The 18,944-nt window shown below is 38.0% G+C and overlaps 1 protein-coding gene across 3 annotated transcripts in view; it reads right to left on the bottom strand.

Moving 5' to 3' along the window:
- LOC117306781 (mannan-binding lectin serine protease 2-like) overlaps positions 1–15,605 on the bottom strand; it is a 30,334-nt gene extending 14,729 nt beyond the window's left edge. The window contains exon 1 of one of the 3 annotated variants that reach the window (XM_033791286.1): positions 15,112–15,605. In XM_033791286.1, the coding sequence (XP_033647177.1) occupies positions 15,112–15,223 (112 nt within the window). In that variant the 5' untranslated portion in view covers positions 15,224–15,605. Of the gene's footprint in view, positions 1–13,034; positions 13,683–15,111 lie in introns of those variants that run through there. The other 2 variants (XM_033791289.1, XM_033791287.1) reach the window with 2 other exon arrangements.
- Positions 15,606–18,944: the final 3,339 nt, after the last annotated feature.

Genomic DNA, 18,944 nt, shown 5'->3' with positions numbered 1-18,944 from the left:
GACAACTTGACTTCCGAAACCGCGGTGTGTGATACGATTGTTTTACAAGCCGCAAGGGATACATAAATCAAGACTTAGTTTACATTATCTAAGGCGCATTATTGTTTCACACGGAAATTCTATGATATATTCCAGATAAAGTCTGTAGGGATCACGAACGAGTTCATAAGGCACAACTTTAGTATGCACAGCTAGCCCCAGCATGCTTACCAAGTCTATAATAAGTCTCTTCTATGATTTAGAAGTTAACTTGAAGGGTCTGTAGACGTATGGCGATGACTCTGAAACTTAATAGCAATACAAACGTACTTGAATGGTTATAAGCACAGCAGATTTGGAGAGTATAATATATATCAGGCCTGTATAATATTGTATCTAAATAAACTTTTAACTTCGAAGAACTGCGGTTATGGGAAGTAATTTCACTTTCGTACACCCAAATTTGAATCCGAGAAGTGTTACTGACAGTTCAGTTTATCATCTTGTGTATTCCAATAGGAATTTTCGATAAAAAAAACCAAAACACCCAAACCTTTTTAAAATGTTAGTTTTATTATTTGCATGCAACTATGGAGGATTAAAATAATCAGTTGGTTTAAAAAAACCAACCGTATACAATCCCTATAATAACAGTGTTTGCATTGTACTTTTTTATTTGTTCATTGAAGTTCGTATAATTATAATAAGAATGTCTTATTATCTATCCTCCATGGATCGAAGCATCCACGTATGTTACTTATAACATTTCAACATACATATTTTGTGAAATCTTTCATTCCCACACGTGCTTACAATACTGTGAAACTAACAACTAGCTCTCACATTTTCTTTTCGTCCTTGGATAACATATTTCAACAAAAAGAAACCGGAAGAAAGTTTGGCTTTTTGTTCACAGTTTTGACTTCTTTATAAGTCGACTAGGATTGTCATATACCACTACAACGGCCATTTTTTGGGTCGCATAACCATGTCGTACCTTATCTTGATTCAAAGACAGTATGCCTATCATGTCTACTGCAGTAACGTTGATCATAAAACAGGAGAGTCAGCTTTCGTTATAAGTTAACTAGGATTAACATACCAGTAGTATATACAACTGCCATTTTGTATAGGTAGCATTACCAGCTGTACCTTATCTTGATTCAAGACAGTACGCCTACCAGTGCTACTACAGTATCGCTGAGCATAAAGCCAGTGCCCTTCTGTTGACCCGCACTATAAACTACCAATGTTTACGGCTCAATCCACTAGCTTCATTCAGAAACAAAATTGGTGTCCTGCTGTGTAATGGTTGAGGATTATGGTATGATGTACCCAGGGCAATATTTGTGCATCATGGCCCCCATGGTCGGTCAAATATTCAGCTGTCTGTCCAGTTACCGACCGATACCTGATATTTTGACCGTTAGCGGTTTGCATACTTTCGGAGACTATAGAAATGATGGGAGTAGAACAAAGACCAAGTAAAGCATGTTTTACCTTGCCTGGAATACCTAAGCTTTTAAGAATGTAAAATTCTTTGTTCACCTTCCTGACGACAATGTCCATACCGCCCATTCGAAGATGAATCCATAATAATTATATCTAATTAGTCAGTTAGCATATCCTAAACTTCATAACTGTTGCATACAATTATCTAAGTGATAAATAAAGATGAGTATATAATACAAAAATAGGACTGCCGTGAGATTGGTAAAACTATATACAATAAACCCTCTGACATATTATTTCCTGTGAAAACTATTCAAGCATTATATCAGCAGATGTTCTGAGACATCACGGCCTTTGCTTGTCATGTCAACCTGGTAAAATTATCCAATCATAACATAATTATGAGCTTGTTTATGAATTTTTAAAATTAATTTAGCCCCAAATCCACCTGTTCTGTTTTATCTTTTAAGTTTTGGGAATTAATTTGACGTCATGCTTGGTCTAGAGCTAGTTCGAATAATGTGAAACTTGCGTGATGAACGTACTGTAGATAACTTAACCACCTGTAATACACTCGTTGGTAGCGTGACTGCATTCACATTTTATAGTACAGTTACTGTACTACAACTACTATTACTACTCCTAATACTAGGGTACTATATCTAAAAGGGCAAGTTCGAGCAGCGTCCATTTGTCGACCACTAATGTTCCATGGTGACCTATGCATTCAATACAACATAGGTACCAGGCAAAATCAACCAATGGTCGACAATAGTCAACTTTAATTGCAGCTCCTTGCTCGAACTTGCTCTATGTTGTTGTAGGATAGTGAATTCTTCTTCTAGTCTACTCTGTATTTGTGTATATCACAGAAGAGTCAAATAAAATTAATTGGACCCTTTAAAAAAAATATTCAGGACTGTTTCTATTATCTTACTGATCGATAGTTTTTATTTTGTAATTTCCCCGTAGAGGTGGTTCAACATGTCATGCTCAGTGAACGTGGTATCGACGATCCACAAAAATAGTAAGTAAATGCATAATTTATATTCACCTGCAGTGATACCTTCTATTGTTATGCAAGACTAAAACACTTGAAACTTTGTTAAGTAGGAAAGACAACATCATGTTGCATGTTATCGTATCAATATTTGGGATTATGTGTAATGGAAATAATGAATGATATCTGAAATTTCAGTTCAGATCAATAGTATTCAAATTTTTATTAGGTCTATTTTGAAACAGTCTATTCTGATGATCTCTTTCCACCGAACCATAATACCTACTCCTCCTTTTCTTTAGAACAAGGAGTCAGACCAAAATACAACTCACTCAACAACAATATTGATGTAATTGGTGTCGCTCACCCACAATATCAAACTGACAAGGCTAGACCTAGTTGAAAGTCAAGCACGTTCAACTAGCAAGGGCAAATAAATGTACATGCTTTATTTATGTTAGACTACGTCTGGTAGTAAGTTCACACACTTTTAAAAACAATTGCTTTATAATGCTGACCTGGATTTGAGTGGTGGAGGACCTATGACCTTGTCTCGATCCAGGTCAATGTCTCTATGATAAACCACACTAATTTAATTGTATTAAAGGGTTTGATACCTATTGTAGATCAAGCTTTATGGTAATGACATGAATCCCTACTCACTGTGAATGCAGAGGTATGCAATATAATTTACCAGTAGAAGTTTTAGCTTCTTCGTCAAGTTTTGGACAAAAAAAGTGAAACCACAGAGCGATGTTTTCAGGAGAGTCGAGTATATATACCAGTACTTGTAAATAAGTTGTATCATGCTAAACATAAATTCGTCACCCGAGACGGAAACTACTTTAGTTGCGCGTAAAAAAGGCCTACTAAAAATTCTTTGTATGTGCCAAAATAATGTTCGTGTCTTCGAGACGAAAATTATGGACTTCACCATTTTATTCGTTACTATAACTTATAAGTATAAGCAATATTTAACCTATAATGCCTATGAAAGTCTAAGGTGTAGTGAGCTATCCTATTAATGGAGTTTGAGATATTGTCTGAGATTTCTTTTGGATTTCCAAAACCCAGACAAACCGTTTTCCAAGGTGTTATAACTAGACTGCATTCGGTTGATAAATCCCACCATGCATTTTGGGTGTATAACAGTTTGCCATACAAAAGCATTCACTGGCGACAAGACAGACAGACGAGGGCATGGCGAACTACGAAACGCACAGGGTTGAACAAATAGTTAAATAAATACAACCCGCTTGAAACCCTTTCAGGGAAAATTCCAACTGGTTGATTTTTGTGAAAAAGCTCAAGTCAGGACTATCAAAGAGATTGCAGAACTTAGTGGTTGACACTGAAAACCCATACACGGTTTGTTGGGTTATTGCTAACCCACAGTACCGCCATATCGTTTACACCGTTGGAGAGTGCGTGACCTTGCCTTATAAATCCACGACTTTTAGATGTCTACAAATTACTCAGAAAGTGTGGTGAAGTTTAGCAACCAAGGGCAAAAATGGATTACCGCACGTAAATCATGACTTGATTCGGCCGTTGCATGTATTTATTTGAACAGGAGTTTCAAAATCAACTTATCAAATGATTTATTTGTAGATATGATTTTCCACCGTGTCAACCCCAGGAATGATAAGCACTTGTTTGATATATTTGAGTTTAGGATTTGTGAAGAGAAAAAAAAGACTTTGAAGGAACCGATATACGTGTTGGATTTAACAACAAAAGTGTATCCAAGAAAGCTATAGCTGGAGAGACGTGATCGCAACAATAATGCCGCGCAAACAAAATATATCTCCTTTCAGAAACACGATTTAGTTAACCTCAACGTCACCTTATCTCTGACACTGCCTGTGCCCTGGTGTTGAACAAGACAAGTTTAGAGTGCAAACTATGGTCGCCAAACTAGACCACAGACATGTCACTAACACCAAATCATACAGATAGGCATTCCCTAAAATGTAAAAAAAGGCAAGCTATACCCTATCTGCAAATCAAGCAATCGTAACATTCGCTGAGATAGCTTCTATGTTTCGTGTTCTTCAACCTGAATTTGGTTTTGTTCAACTATACTCGAAAATCTAAATCATGAATTGATTCAGAAATCAATCACTTCTGTCACCGCAAACCCAAACATTTTTTTCGTACCTTGTATATTTGTAAAGTCAATTCCTGACACATTTTGGCTCGTTGTCAAAGGTTTTATATGGTTTTTACTGGGGATAAAAAGGTCTATACAATATCTCGCAGGTGTTTCGAAAACTCACTGAGTGGTCTGGGCTCACTTCCTCCGTATGTGATGCATTACTTTTTTCTTTGACTTACTTGAAGCTGGCACCCAACCAAAGATAGAGAGACCGCCAACATTAGAGCTGGATAGCTCAGTTGGTAGAGCGCCGGTATGTTAATCCGGAGGTCCCTGGTTCAGGTCCCATCTTGTCAATTATTCTAAGTTTATTCAACCCAAAATTACTTAATGTATTGCAGTAGTGTAGAGATAAGTGTCTTTTATCCATCTTATAAATTTCTTGATGATCATAATTAAATCTTCGTCCTCCGAAATCGTCACCTCTGTGTTCCCTGTCTACCCTGAACATTCGCACAACTTGAATGCCTTCACACACGAAGCTTCACTAGCTCACACTAGACTGTGAACATTAAACGTTGCCTTTCTAAATAAGCAAACATTGAAACACGAGCTGGGAATTTATTTACCCAACTCGCCAACTTATCATTCATGTTTCATGATTTACATTCGGGTAATGTTAATGTACTTTTGGTATGAGTTTATCATGGCTGTAATGGGATGCTTGATACATTTCTCTCAAATTCCCTGAAGTTCTTTGCATACAATCTGTGTATGCGATAAAACTATCGCGACCAGACGACTTGAACTCGTCAACTATAAGATAACGCCTTGGTACCGTACCTACTAGTCACTCGTCATGTCTTCAAGTATACCTCTTAGATTATCCTGAAACCTTTTTAAAGTACGTCCTTAAGTGTACCAATTTAGAATGAAAGTAGATCTTAGAACCCTTTCAAGAAGAGTGAAAGCAGGATTAAGTTATGACCGGTATGCCGTTTTTCTAAAATATGTGTGGTTTTTGAAAGGGTACTCTAGGCCCAACCTAATGGACAGCATGGTTGTTTCTGCATCACAATTTTAGGTAAAGATCATATCTTTAAATGCAGGGTATACTTTTCGTATTTTTATTGGTCAAAGACCAGTGTCCTCATCCTCACTTGTACTCCAACATATGCATAAAATGACAAATCTGTGGAAACTTGGCTCAATTACATATAATCGTGTGCTTTCAGATGACAAAAAAAAGGTTCATGCCTGAAAATGCTCAAAAATTTATATCATGAACAGCTACCATACTTATGTTCATTAATTACCACTTCATAAAAAGTAATTAATAATGTAATAATTACTACTATCCTCCCTTTAAGTGGTAGCACCGTGGTATACAGATTCTAAAGATTGTTAATGTTAGAGAAGCGGAAGAGAGTAATATTGGAAACTGCTCTAGTCTTATGGTATCTTATCTTATACCATTTATGATGTAATGTAACGTCTGCTCTTCGTCCTTGCTGAAGGATTACAGACACATTCTCAGACTACGATGAGGTCATTGAATACAAGCCAAGATACATTTTACTTCCTTAAAGGTATTATGCAGGATTAGTAAGGATAATATCAGTGCTTCATTTGAGTCTGCCAGCTTATCTGATTAGCCTATGAAGTTCATACTAGAACAATTTTTCTGTAAGACATTTCCCTCTGAAATGGAGTCATTGAAATAACTGTTTCTGAAAACCCAACCAAACGCAACAGCTGATTTCGGTTGCTATAACTACTAGTGAGTATAAGGACAATGTGTCACATGCTGAAAAAAGGTGTGCATGTTTTTCACCACTATCTCCTGACTCACACAATGGGTTTAGCCCAATTTTTCACAGTTTTGTTTTTATGTCTATGCCTTATAAAGCCCTGTCAATCCTGTATACCTTTAATACAACTTAGAAATCTTGCAGGTCTTTCGCCTACCTCCATGGTCAAATGTGAGACAAGGAGCTTCTTCCGTTGAGGCCCAGCGCATGCTAAAATACATCTATAATTACTGGCGTAGACATAATTAAAACAATATTAAAGTTATTCATCTGCATCCATAGGTATAGTACCCTGGTCCTGTCGCTTCTGCACTAATTGACAGTTTTGAAGTTCCAATCTGTCATCTTCTTATTAAGCTCCATGATTTGAGTTCTTAATAAGAAGCCTTCCTAAGCAGTCTTTAACAATGCGGAAGCCTTCCTGCCTTATCATTGAGGAAGGGAAATTCCTTTATGATCTAATCATGAAGGGTCCGATGAACCCATCAAAGTGACCGGTATACCAGTTCCATCACCCAATTCCAAAACCAGCAGAGCCAATAATACAGAACCCTCAGAGCCCAAATAAGAATACAGGATTCCCCTGACAGCCAAAATAAGAATGCAGGATACCCCCAACAGCCCCTATAAGAATACGGGATATCACTGACAGCCCAAATAAGAATACAGGTTAACCCTCACGGCCCAAATAAGAATACAGGATGCCCTCACAGCCCTTGAATTACACACGGAGGCAGGCCACAGATACCATTGCCCCACTTGCCCCTGGTCTTTCCTTATTGCCCCTGGTGCCCTTTTATACGGTTTGTCCTGCTCAGGTGCTCCTTTAGCCATTCAAAATTTGCCAATGGAAGTGCCCTTTGCAAAATGAAAACGGCTCTGCCCTCTCAGAGATGAAATTCCATTCCTGCCCTCAGCCATACACTTTGTGTGAGACTTTATGCATGTTTTTGCATGCTGATAATTGAGGAACAATTTGTCTGTGTTTTATATGATTTTAGCAGTACACTGGGATTATCTAGTTGCGGCTCCCTCGATCAATGTAAACCAGTTGCCAACAAGTACTCTATAAAATTCCAACGCTATAACGAGTTTATGTGAGATTGATATAACGTATATACACACTACTAGGGGCCATCCGGAATGTTGATTGTTATGCGTCGGGGTTAAGCCTAAAGTCAATTTGCAAATACTCCCGTGGAGGGAGGCAAGCAGGTTGCACAAGCCGCGATGCCCGGGGAAAACGGCGCTCAGCACGGCCTCCCCATCGGCGCGTGAGGGGTCGGAAGGTTTGTACACCGTGGAGTTGCAAAGATGTTAGAATACTTCAGGCTGGTTTAATTCGTTAAATTGGTTTAAGAGTTGAAAGTGGGGATCTCTGGTACCACTTTATGCCAGTTGTCCAAGTACATCAAGGTATTACAGTAGTGGAAAATACATAACAAACTGTGATTGCACGAATGGTATGCGAGTTTTGTAAGACAAACAAATCATGGACTACCAAATGAAGTGTTCCTATTACTAATTAGACAGTGGTCCTTGGAAGCATACAAATAAGTCATGCATAAGAACGTGGTTGACATTTTTCCCCTTCCTAAAGCATGCATAATGTGGACATAGGAAAGCCATCAGCAATGTTTGCAGATGCGAACAATCAACCAACAACTGTATACACTGAAGCTATCAGGGGTTCAATAAAGACTGGCCCGAACTCATATTTGAAAAAGCTTTCTTTTTCTAACACACCTCGACTAAATTATTTAGATTGACAATATTTAACAGGCTTGTGCATTTTGTTTATCATTCCCGGACCCAAACCCTGGGTATCAGGTCCTCGACTGGCAAGGCCCAAGGGGGTCCTCGGTTGTGAGGTCAACTACAAATAAAACAAAAAATTTGAATAAATGAGAATAAGAAACGAACAGAAAGAGATGGGACAATGCAGCTGGTTATAGGCTATTTCGTGCAAGCGCAGAGCAAGGATAAGCTTTTACTCGTTGATTTGTCTAACCCTTCATCACTGGCATTAGTCACCGTGCACATCATGAGAAGATATTGAAAGTAGCTTGAAGAGAAACTGACACTGCACAGTACACCTTTTTATGTAATGTTAGTAATCGTGCACAAATGAAAAAAGCCTTAAAGTGACTTGAAAAGAGACTTCACAATACACCTTTTATAAGCAGCTAGACCCATGACCAGAACAGCCTACGACCCAATTTTACACTTTCATTGTGGGATGTGTGAAACCGAATGTAAAAATGGAAGCTGTGGCATAACGTCACGAGTTACTGCACCGTTGCAGTTGATTGATGCAGCCTCTACCGCGCGATAACAGAGTTACTATTAATTTTACAACAATGACATCTATATTAAAATCAGCATTTTTTGTTGCGTTGATGTACAGTCAACCCTCGTTATAAAGAACACCTTTTATAGAGGTTCTGCCTATAAAGAGTACATTCTGTAGTCCCGAATCTCATTTCTGCTTTTGTATTTCGTTGCTTTTACCTCTTACAACTATAGAGGTTGACCAATACTGCATCTTGTTATAACGAGGTGCACAGTCTATATTTTTTTACACTCTATAAAGAACACTTTAAAAAGAGTTTCTGCTTATAAAGCGTACATTCTGAAGTTGCAAATATCTCATTTCTTTTTTCGTTTTTGTTGTTGTTTTGCTATCCACTTATAACAACGCTACAAAGAGTTTTTTTGCCAGTCCCAGTTATCTTGCTATGACGACGATCGACTGTGAGAATGAGAAACTTTGCCACGTTCAGTACGCACTAAACTGGTCGCTGTAACGCAGCATGTAGACCTTTTTTAAGAGTAGCTGGCGCCATGTATGATTGCTGACGGGATAAACATGAAAAGATTACGAGTAATATGTGCTTTCCCAAATAATCAAGAAACAAACAGAAAAGTTGAATTGTATCTGCATACAGCAGGGGATGCCATTATATAATTGTTTCATTGTGCTCTATTATAATCATATACCAGTAGTTGGAAGATAAGAGTTTACATGAAATAGTCATGTATGCGTGAGTTGCTTTCAAAACTCGGTAAATAATACTGTTTACTTATCTTATCTTTTGTTTGTTGACGAACGAGACGATTACCCGTTGATTTACTTATAAAGTACTATTTACTAAATACTTTAATACTAGTTCATTGTCTATTCCGGTGAAGGATTTTCAAGGTAGCATTCTGTGGAGGTAACTCAATCAACTTGCTGTATTTTCCTTTTTTACTATTAAATACATTAATGCTGTTACTGCTACTAATATTTAATAGTACAAGTGGTGTTCTTACTTATTAATTACTAATTTAAATTTAAATCGCATATCCGATGTTAAAGGGACTGATGTTATATAACGGCCTGATTATAAAAGGACACTGATTGGTCAAAAGGCAAACCACGTCGCACTTAATATGGAACCTTAATGGCGGAGTAAGTCATAAGTCGACAAAGTGTATGTAGCCGGTTGCAAAACCAACCACCGAAGACTGACTTCCGCGTTACGTGGTATATGTGGTTTGTCGCTATTATTATTATTATTAGCCACAGTTAGGTGAAAACGTGATCTGTTTGCGGGATTCACTGTGTTCTAAAAATGGGTGGCCTCAGTTCCTAAAATAAGTACACATTATTTCTTGTATCATTCCTTCGTCAATTTATATTCCTGAGAAACAGAGTGATGGTAACGTGTCCGTGTGTCTAAATGTTAAAATAACAGGCCTACTTCACGGAGGCAACGGAGGCGATTGCCTTCATTGTATTGATGCCCTTGAACTGCTCCAGTAGACATTTCAAGTTTCCTCATAGGGTGCCCTTTACCAAGGAGAAAATGCCTTGGTGCCCTTTCCCTTTCAAAAAACGAAGCACACAGGCCTGAAATGGTGATTGGATGTGTTTCTGTTGGTAAAAGTCCTCCCCAATGAGAGCGTTTCAATAACAGTTGGTTCCCAGACAATTAACGGTAATTGCGTACCATGTTCTATTTGTCTGGATGAAATCCAAGAATTAACGAGAATTCCCAGACGAATCGAATTGGATATCAGCTGACCTTATTGTTCAGATTTGTTTGCGACCATACAGGAAAAACAAGAGAGACACTAGTCAAGTAGGATAAATGGAAACAAGTGATTTTGCAGTCCGTTAAATAAGAACCATCGGCCGTCGGTATAAAGTCGGCTAATACTATTAAGGGATTACTCTTTACAATTAAGACAACCAACACCAGTAATCCGTACTCAAATCCTTCCTTCAAGATCAGTGCAAATCCAGAAACCCAAGTCAAGCAAGAGTAATGCGACGTGTATACCATTACTAACTATTCCAAGATGATATGTACATGGGTGTACTGCAGAAAGTCTGATTCAGTGGAGATCAACGACCTTTGAAATGTTCGCCAGCAAGATGTATCAAAGTTTATAATTCAGAAATAAAAGTGAAACTAGAATTCCACACCGTCTGGTATATTAAAGATCACCCCCAGGGAGCGACAACTTGGTAAATATTTCACAACTGGACAAGCTTTACATCAAAAAGCGATTGGTGGTTTAATCCGCCATTTTGAGCAAGGGATAACGTAACATGCCTTTAATCTGATTATAATCCAAGCTTATGACTTGCAGAGATGATCTTCCCGTCAAGGGAACTCGACAGACTCACACATGGGGATATAAACGCCAAGCTAGCAGCATCCAATCTCTCTCATACAAACATTGGTTTTACATCTATGGTTATGAGTTGCACAAATCAAGACAATTGTAAATCAGTAACTAATAATAATAAATAATGTATGCTAGCCATTGTGAAATCAGTGGTTAGCTTGGGGGATTCGAACCAACAACTTGTAAATGCAAGTCCTACAGTCTAATAACTGCTGAACCACTGGACCAAATCTGATATGGATGATAATAATCCATAGTTGAAATACTCAATAATATGAGAAACGTCTCATGCAGAACTGTTTCTCAGATTGAAATGTTTTTGAATCCCTCTCTCTAAAACCACACTCCGTAGAAGGGAATTGTTTCTTAACATGTATGGTTAACATTATCAACAGCTGTAGTGCTTTCTTAAATACGCAAGAATTGTTTAGTCATTACCAATTACGTCAGCCAGAAAATGTTTCATATTGCTAGGATGTTTCCTGCCATCTTGAAACATCTTCCAAACTTCTCGAAGATAATAACCAACAAAACTTAGTTGGCAATTTGTATATGACCTGGTATTTTGCTCAATACCTTTTTTCCTGTAATACCTTCTTATGATCAATTCTCGACTTGTAAAGGTGTCTGGCGACTCGCCATTGAAACTTAACTGGCTCTTATTAATAATTATATCTTCAAATAAAATGGATTAAAGTGAGTGTAATTCCATGTTAAAAACACCATCTCCTGCAAAATTACTTTAGAGAGGGCGAGTGATTCAAGTGATAAATAAGCGATGTTACTACTTTTTGCTAAGTTCAAACTTGCCACGGTTTACAAATGAGCAGAAATTAGGTTTCCCTGCCCCAATATCCTCATGGGAAGATCTTAAAGGCAGTGGACACTCTTGGTAAATACTCAAAATAATTATTATCATAAAACCTTTCTTGATTACGATTAATGGGGAGAGGTTGATGGTATAAAACATTGTTAGAAATGGCTCCCTCTGAGGTGACATAGTTTTCGAGAAAGAAGTAATTTTCCACGAATTTGATTTCGAGACCTCAAGTTTAGAATTTGAGGTCTCGAAATCAACCATCTAAACGCACACAACTTCGTGAGACAAGGGTGTTTTTTCTTGCATTATTATCTCGCAAGTTCGATGACCGATTGAGCTCAAATTTTCACAGGTTTGTTATTTTATGTGTATGTTGAGATACACCAACTGTGAAGGCTAGTCCTTGACAATTACCAATAGTGTCCACCGCCTTTAAGAGCCCGTGAATCACATGAAATAATTGCATTTTATAATAAATATAAGTGGATTGATGCCCACCAAGTGGTTTGAGTTAGTAATCGCTCGCTTGCATATGGGTCCCCCTTGATAAAGTTGTACAGCATACACTACTCTCAAGAGAACCGTTAAAAATTACTAAACATCCCTTAAGACACAAGGATAAATGCATTGCGTTCTGCCCCTGCCCCCTTTTACAGCTAAGCAGTTAAACTGGACTTTTACAAAGTTACAGTTGTTTATGTCACCCATGATCTCCATCCAGGTATATGCTATTACTTCAAATTGTGCCCCAAGATACCCTTTGCACACTTATAGTTCTTATTATTGCGCAACATTCCGTCATTCCCACGCTGTTAAGTGTGTTAATGCATTTAAACGACGATCGTTTTAGAACAACGAAATGAACCCATGCTTTATAAAAGCGACGGTGAAGATCTATGAAATTTTCTTAGCTGATTTCCCCCTAGATTAGGCATTTGCAATGGTTATTAATGATTGTCACAACATATTTCCGCCAACGATTTGCTACGTTTTGTTATAATTTTGGTCGCGATGGTCGTTATAAAAGATCATGAAACGAATGTACTGTTTGATATAGCGATATATGGCTTGGGAGCAGTTTAGTTTTGTATGGTCTAAGCTGGTCTAACGAGGTCCTCACAAACCACCAGCAATGCCGTTTTACTAATATATCAGCGGTTTGGCTGTAAATGAACGCGAGGAAGCTTGACTTACCAATCCAATAAACTCCGGAAACTAGAATGACTGGTAATGCCCGCATATTACTCTTGTCTTGTCAGGCAAAGTGTTAATGGGTGCTTCTTAAAAAGTTCTGCTAACTAGTTGATACCGATGGGTGACACCAACAAGTGTTGTTCCATAGCAAGTTGTTAATGAGTTCCTTTAAGCTACTATGGTACTAGAACACTGTTGTAAAACCCATTCCAATGTTCTCTGAAGGCCGTCCACTCTCAACTAACATGATTGCTGTCTGTAACCGACGCACGAAGACATTCGATAAATTGACCCGACTCTCGCTCCATTCAAACTAATGACTTTATTCATTGTGACTATAAGACTCATCGATTCATTTTGATTATTAAAGTTATTGATTGGTATGTGTGTTATTTGTGAAGATGGGATCCGGCAAGTTCCTGAGGTGGTTATACGTGCATGTTGTTGTGAGCAATTAGTCCAAGTGGTTACGGTTCGAATCTCTCTCATGATCCCCGCACACATAGCCATCGTAGGCCCATGAACTTTGCTTCATGTTGACAACGGGACCAAAACACAATTTTTGTTCTCTAAAAGTCACCCACCGTCTCATATGCTGTGTCCCACTGATGGTGGTACGCCATGTCAACCTCGTACATAAACCATAGAGCAAGGTTTGCTCTATGCATAAACCAATGGGTTCAGTATGTTTTAATGCAGGGTTATATAGGGGAGTGATGCATATCAATGACTCCAGTACTATAGTTATACAAAAAAAGGTGAAAAAGTTCCCCAAAAGTTGCGATGAATGCATTTTAATATTCATACCCGGGGAATTGTATGTATTCTATTCATATATCATTGAATTGATCACCCAAAAGGATTACGTGCAAAACTTTGTACTTCTACACCAGCGGTAGTCCGTCCACCAGTCTAATCCTTTGTGTTTTATTGTCGTCTAGTCGTGTAAGGGAACTGCCTTTTTCTCTTCAAATCGATGCATGTATGACTGAGTGAACATGTTAAGAGCAGCGATGTTTGCATTCAGTTATAAAAAGCGGAATAATATTGATTTTGTGATTTCGAGTTGCAGATAACGGGGAATTGAAAAGCCCAACTGCTTATTTCCTTGCGCTTGAATGGTTCACATGAACTCAAAATAGTAGAAAGTTCATGATATCCAGAACAAAAGTATTAAAGATCCGTATCAATCACATTCATGGTAAATAACAACACGCAACCCTAATCCTAAAAATCTGCAATAGGGAGCTTCATCATAGCACATTCACTGAGGAAACGTAGGCTTCCTTCCGGGCGATGTGGTGTGACCGCCGACCAAAGCGCCGCAACGACCCACGGACATATCCAACCAAACAACCCCACCATACGATATCCTCGTTGATTTACATTCAGAGTTTAAAACTATACAGACTACCAATTAAACGATCGTTGAGCCACACAATACTTCACCCACCATTACGCAAAGTTTGTTGAATCACAGAGTGCTCTATGGTTAAATCATGGAGCAATTTTAATTCCAGTTTCATGTCAAAAAATGCAACCTTTTTACTTCAAACTAAAAATTGAGTATCATTTACAGAAATAGAGAGAAAGAAAAATGGAATTGCACATAACTAATGAATGACAGGTTCTTCCTCACCTATTTCCTCCAATCAATTGTACCCGGCTTGAGCCGTTTACTCAAAACACGAAATCTCTTCAAGGGAAACAGTGATTGATTTTCATAACTTAAGGAATACTTCAAAAGTATCATTTCGATTGATTATTAAATTAGGCAGTTTCCATGGCTGTACAAGGACCTTCCAAGCCAAAAGTTGAAACCCTAGTGTCACATTCCCGCAAACAAGTTGTTTCATTCAAGCCGACAAATGTCACCGCAGCTGCACAGCAAACAACCAAAGGGCATTAAATAAAAATAAGTCAAATACACAAAGTTTGTTAGCACATCGAAATACATTTATGAGCTAAAGTAAACGTCAATATTTTTAGAAACCTTTTTTTTTTCGAGAGCCGAAAGAAAAATTATCTTTATGATCCCACTCATAAAAACAACAACATTCAGTTGTAAAAGACTCACCGGTTAGCGAAGGCCATCCCTCAATTGTGAATCCCACACTCATGTAGATACAAGAACTGATAATGAAGAAACTCAACCACCATTGTTTCCTCGAGCTGTCAAAAGAAGCCATCTCCAGACTCTCTCTCTCTCAGGAACAAAAAATGTCCCTTCTGTCTACAATCGATCGGCAGGAAAGAACCTGCAGTTTCGGTCAATATAAGTATCGCGGACACAAATGTTTGCTTTACACTAAACAAAAAAAACCGAAAGGCAAACTATAATATCATAAGCCGATGGCTCACGCGTGTTAAGTCTTGTCACTCTGGCGTGGCGATGTTGCAAAGTCGAACTGTACCGCTATACCTTGGCGAATTGTATTAAAACTCCAGCTAGGCCCACTTAACTTGTCAGAAAGCATACGACCCACTTGTTAGTCGCGTAGTGTTTATAAAGACCTTTTTTAGTCCGCAATAGCTGGCAACCGGTAGGTGTCTTGTTGAAAAGTGACATCATGGTCGATGTCCTAGCTTATATACCACGTGCTGTGTAGGCGTGTGATGTACAATGTACACGGTTTGTACACACACACGACGGCTTGCCTTGTGGGATTTCCCCAATACACAGTCACTGCACCACAAGTCACCGCTTGCTTCGGCGTGTATGCTCTATGCTCTATAGTATACCCTGGGTGGTATAGGACATGTGCGCATCATGATGACATCATCACTTAATATAGTCCCCCATACCGGACTCCAATCAGAATCCTTCGATTTCTTTATACTTTGATCATTAATGACCCAGGAAGTTTAGTTCGTCCATGGTCCATGGTAAAGTTCTATGAATCGGTATGATCACTAGACTCGACTCACACGTGGTGCGCGTGAGTGAAACAAAAAGAAGATATGACGTCATGATCGTTAACAGCTGATTTACCAACTGAAGAGTGAATGATGGACGGAACTTTAAGGAAAAGGTCGCACCTCCTTTGAATGCACTGGGCACTATTGGCAATTACTCAAATTAATTCAGCATAACAGGTAACGAGCAATGGAGAGGTGTTGAAAGTATAACACATTGTGAGAAACAGCTCCCTCTGAGGAGTTTTTTTTTTAAAGAGAGGTACTTTCAGGCCTGAAGCCCCTTTTGGGCATCTGAAATCACACAAATAGTTGTGCAACGAGGTTTTTTTTCCTTTCAAATTGGTTCAAAACAATTTAGATTTTTAAAGTTTTATATTGACTATTCTGAATGGCCACTATAAGTCACCTTGAGTCCTAACTAGCAGTCAATACTTTGTCAACAGAACAACCGATGTTTCAAGAGAGTGGTGTTTAATTTTTAATGGGTGGTTTTTCATGAGTGGTTAAAGAGCACCGGACTTAAGCTCTGGTGTTTCTGATCAGAATGGGTTCGAGTCCCGGTCTTGGGGCTTGTGTTCCTGAACAATGCGTTGTCCTTCGGGTGGGACATTAAGCCGTAGGTCCCGTGTCCTAGGATTGCTAGTGTGCATAAACTAACAAAGAACACTTATGGTGGGAGAATACAGGTTATACCCCAGTGTTCCTGGTTCACATTGCAAGCACCTTTGCAGTGCTTATAGGTTTCCTCAAGTTAGCGAGCTACTGTGATAAAGTTCACCCACGATGAATCCTTCGTTTCATTACCAGAAATATACAATAAAAAAACCAAAATAAGGCATTCAAATTGAGAATACCTTGCACACTCATACAACCAAATACAACAGCGAATATGAAGCTTAGATATACGACATAGTATCTTAACTTAATTTTGTGACTAAATTTTATTAAGCTTAAACAATGGTTGGTGAAAACAGAGAAGCCTTGCTCATAATGAAGCAGATCTGGCAGATTACGGCATTTCCCGTTTCTTGGTAGATTGAGAGTGAAAGTTATACCAAGCATTTGACCTTATTTGGTTCACTAATGCGGTTATCCAATTTCAATAAATCAAGGCTAGTAGTTTTTCTTTCATTTCGTGGTGGCAGTTCTTTGTCATCCGTGTGAACAGCTCAGAAAAGTTGTATAAGGAAAAGTCAGTTTCATCAGGCATTAATATGCACTAAGTTTGATGTAAAGTCCAGTGAAAATATTGGAGAGGTTGTGTTTGCTCACACTAAAGTGCAATCTACTCAAAGGCATGATATAGCTTCCTTTGACCCAGTATCCACACTTGATGCATCCAAGCATGTGCTGAAAATAACAAAGCTGTGCAAATCTGGGCTCAATTGGTCGTCGAAGTTGCAAGAAGATAACGAAAGAAAAACTACCTCATTGTATAGAAATGTGTGCTTTCAGATGCGTGAGAAAGGCTTAATTTTTGGTGAACAAATAAAATAACTACATTTCGAAGGGTATTCTTATATAACGTTGGTTATGGTCACTAATTTTGTGAGTAATTACTAAAGGTGGTCATTAAAACCAGTTTTGATTAAGATACATTTATATTTTTGTTTTATTGGAAAGGCTATTAGACAAGCTTTTGTTCAGTGATTCCATAAATGTGTTTACTTGATTATTTTGAAACCTCTTGAGGCTAAACAATAAAGCAATTCCAAAATACTTTTAAAGGCAGTGGACACTATTGGTATTTACTCAAAATAATTATTGGCATAAAACCTTACTTGGTAATGAGTAATGGAGAGAGATTGATAGTATAAAACGTTGTGAGAAACGGCTCCCTCTGAAGTGACGTAGTTTTCGAGAAAATGAGTAATTTGCATACGAATTTGATTTCGAGACCTCAGAATATATGAGGTCTCGAAATCAAGCATCTGAAAGCACACAACTTTGTGTGTCAAGAGTGTTTTTTCTTTCATAGTTATCTCGCAATTTCGACGACCAATTGAGCTCAAATTTTCACAGGTTTGTTGTTTGAGATAAACCAAGCGAGAAGACTGGTCTTTATCATTTACCAATAGTGTCCAGAGTCTTTAATAATTCAGTTTGACAGACGCAAGATGGACACTTCGAAATATGGAATCCTTTTCCCTAAATTGTTTTAATATTTCCCCCTCATTTTCCTTTTTGCATTTTAAAGTGAAAGTAGTTCTTTACCATTATCTTTAATTCAATTATCCAAACGGAAATCCCTTGATGATAAAAAGTTAATGAAATTCCAATACATTTAATAAAACAAATCGACAGACGTGAGAAATAGGCTTAAGTTCCAGACACTTCCAAATATGGAACCTTTCCCCTCATTTTAAACAGTTTTCCCACTCATTTTCCTTTTTGTGTTTTGAAGTGAAAGCGGTAACCGTTCTTGACATAATCTTTAATTGAATTATCTAAGCGGAAATGCTCCGAGAACTTCACTAATTTGATAAGCAAAAGTGAAAGGGAAAGTTTGTCAATAAAGTCTTATCAGAACCAAAGATATAGCCTACAATAAGAACCCAAAATATGTATTGCATCAAAGGGGTTTCCCCCTTTGCAGGATACTGGCAAACTGGTTTTATCAAAGTGATTACCATGTTATTTAAAACAATACATTATTTTTAGGTCTGTAATTCTAAACGCAGTATACTTCCAAGTTACTGTCTTGCACCCGGTAACTCCGATAGATAATACATAACAGATGGTTTGATTCAATTTAAATTGTTCCTCATAGAAATTTTCCCATGAAAACTCGAAACTAACATTTTGCCAGCTTTTGTCCCACAGAGGTGCCACTACTAATGTGTACTTAAATTAGTACATAGAATAAATTGCTTAGATGAGGATTTCCTGGTTGATGGGTTGACGATATTGTTGACACTAATTCGAGCTGATGTTCTAACAATCTCGGGAGTTTCTTATAACCTATAAGAAACCCTTCCAATCTGGGACCAA

Source organism: Asterias rubens, chromosome 2 (assembly GCF_902459465.1).
Source record: "Asterias rubens chromosome 2, eAstRub1.3, whole genome shotgun sequence".
Lineage (NCBI taxonomy): Eukaryota > Metazoa > Echinodermata > Asteroidea > Forcipulatida > Asteriidae > Asterias > Asterias rubens.
Note: the sequence above shows the minus strand (reverse complement) of the source record. Positions and strands in the feature narration are given on the sequence as shown.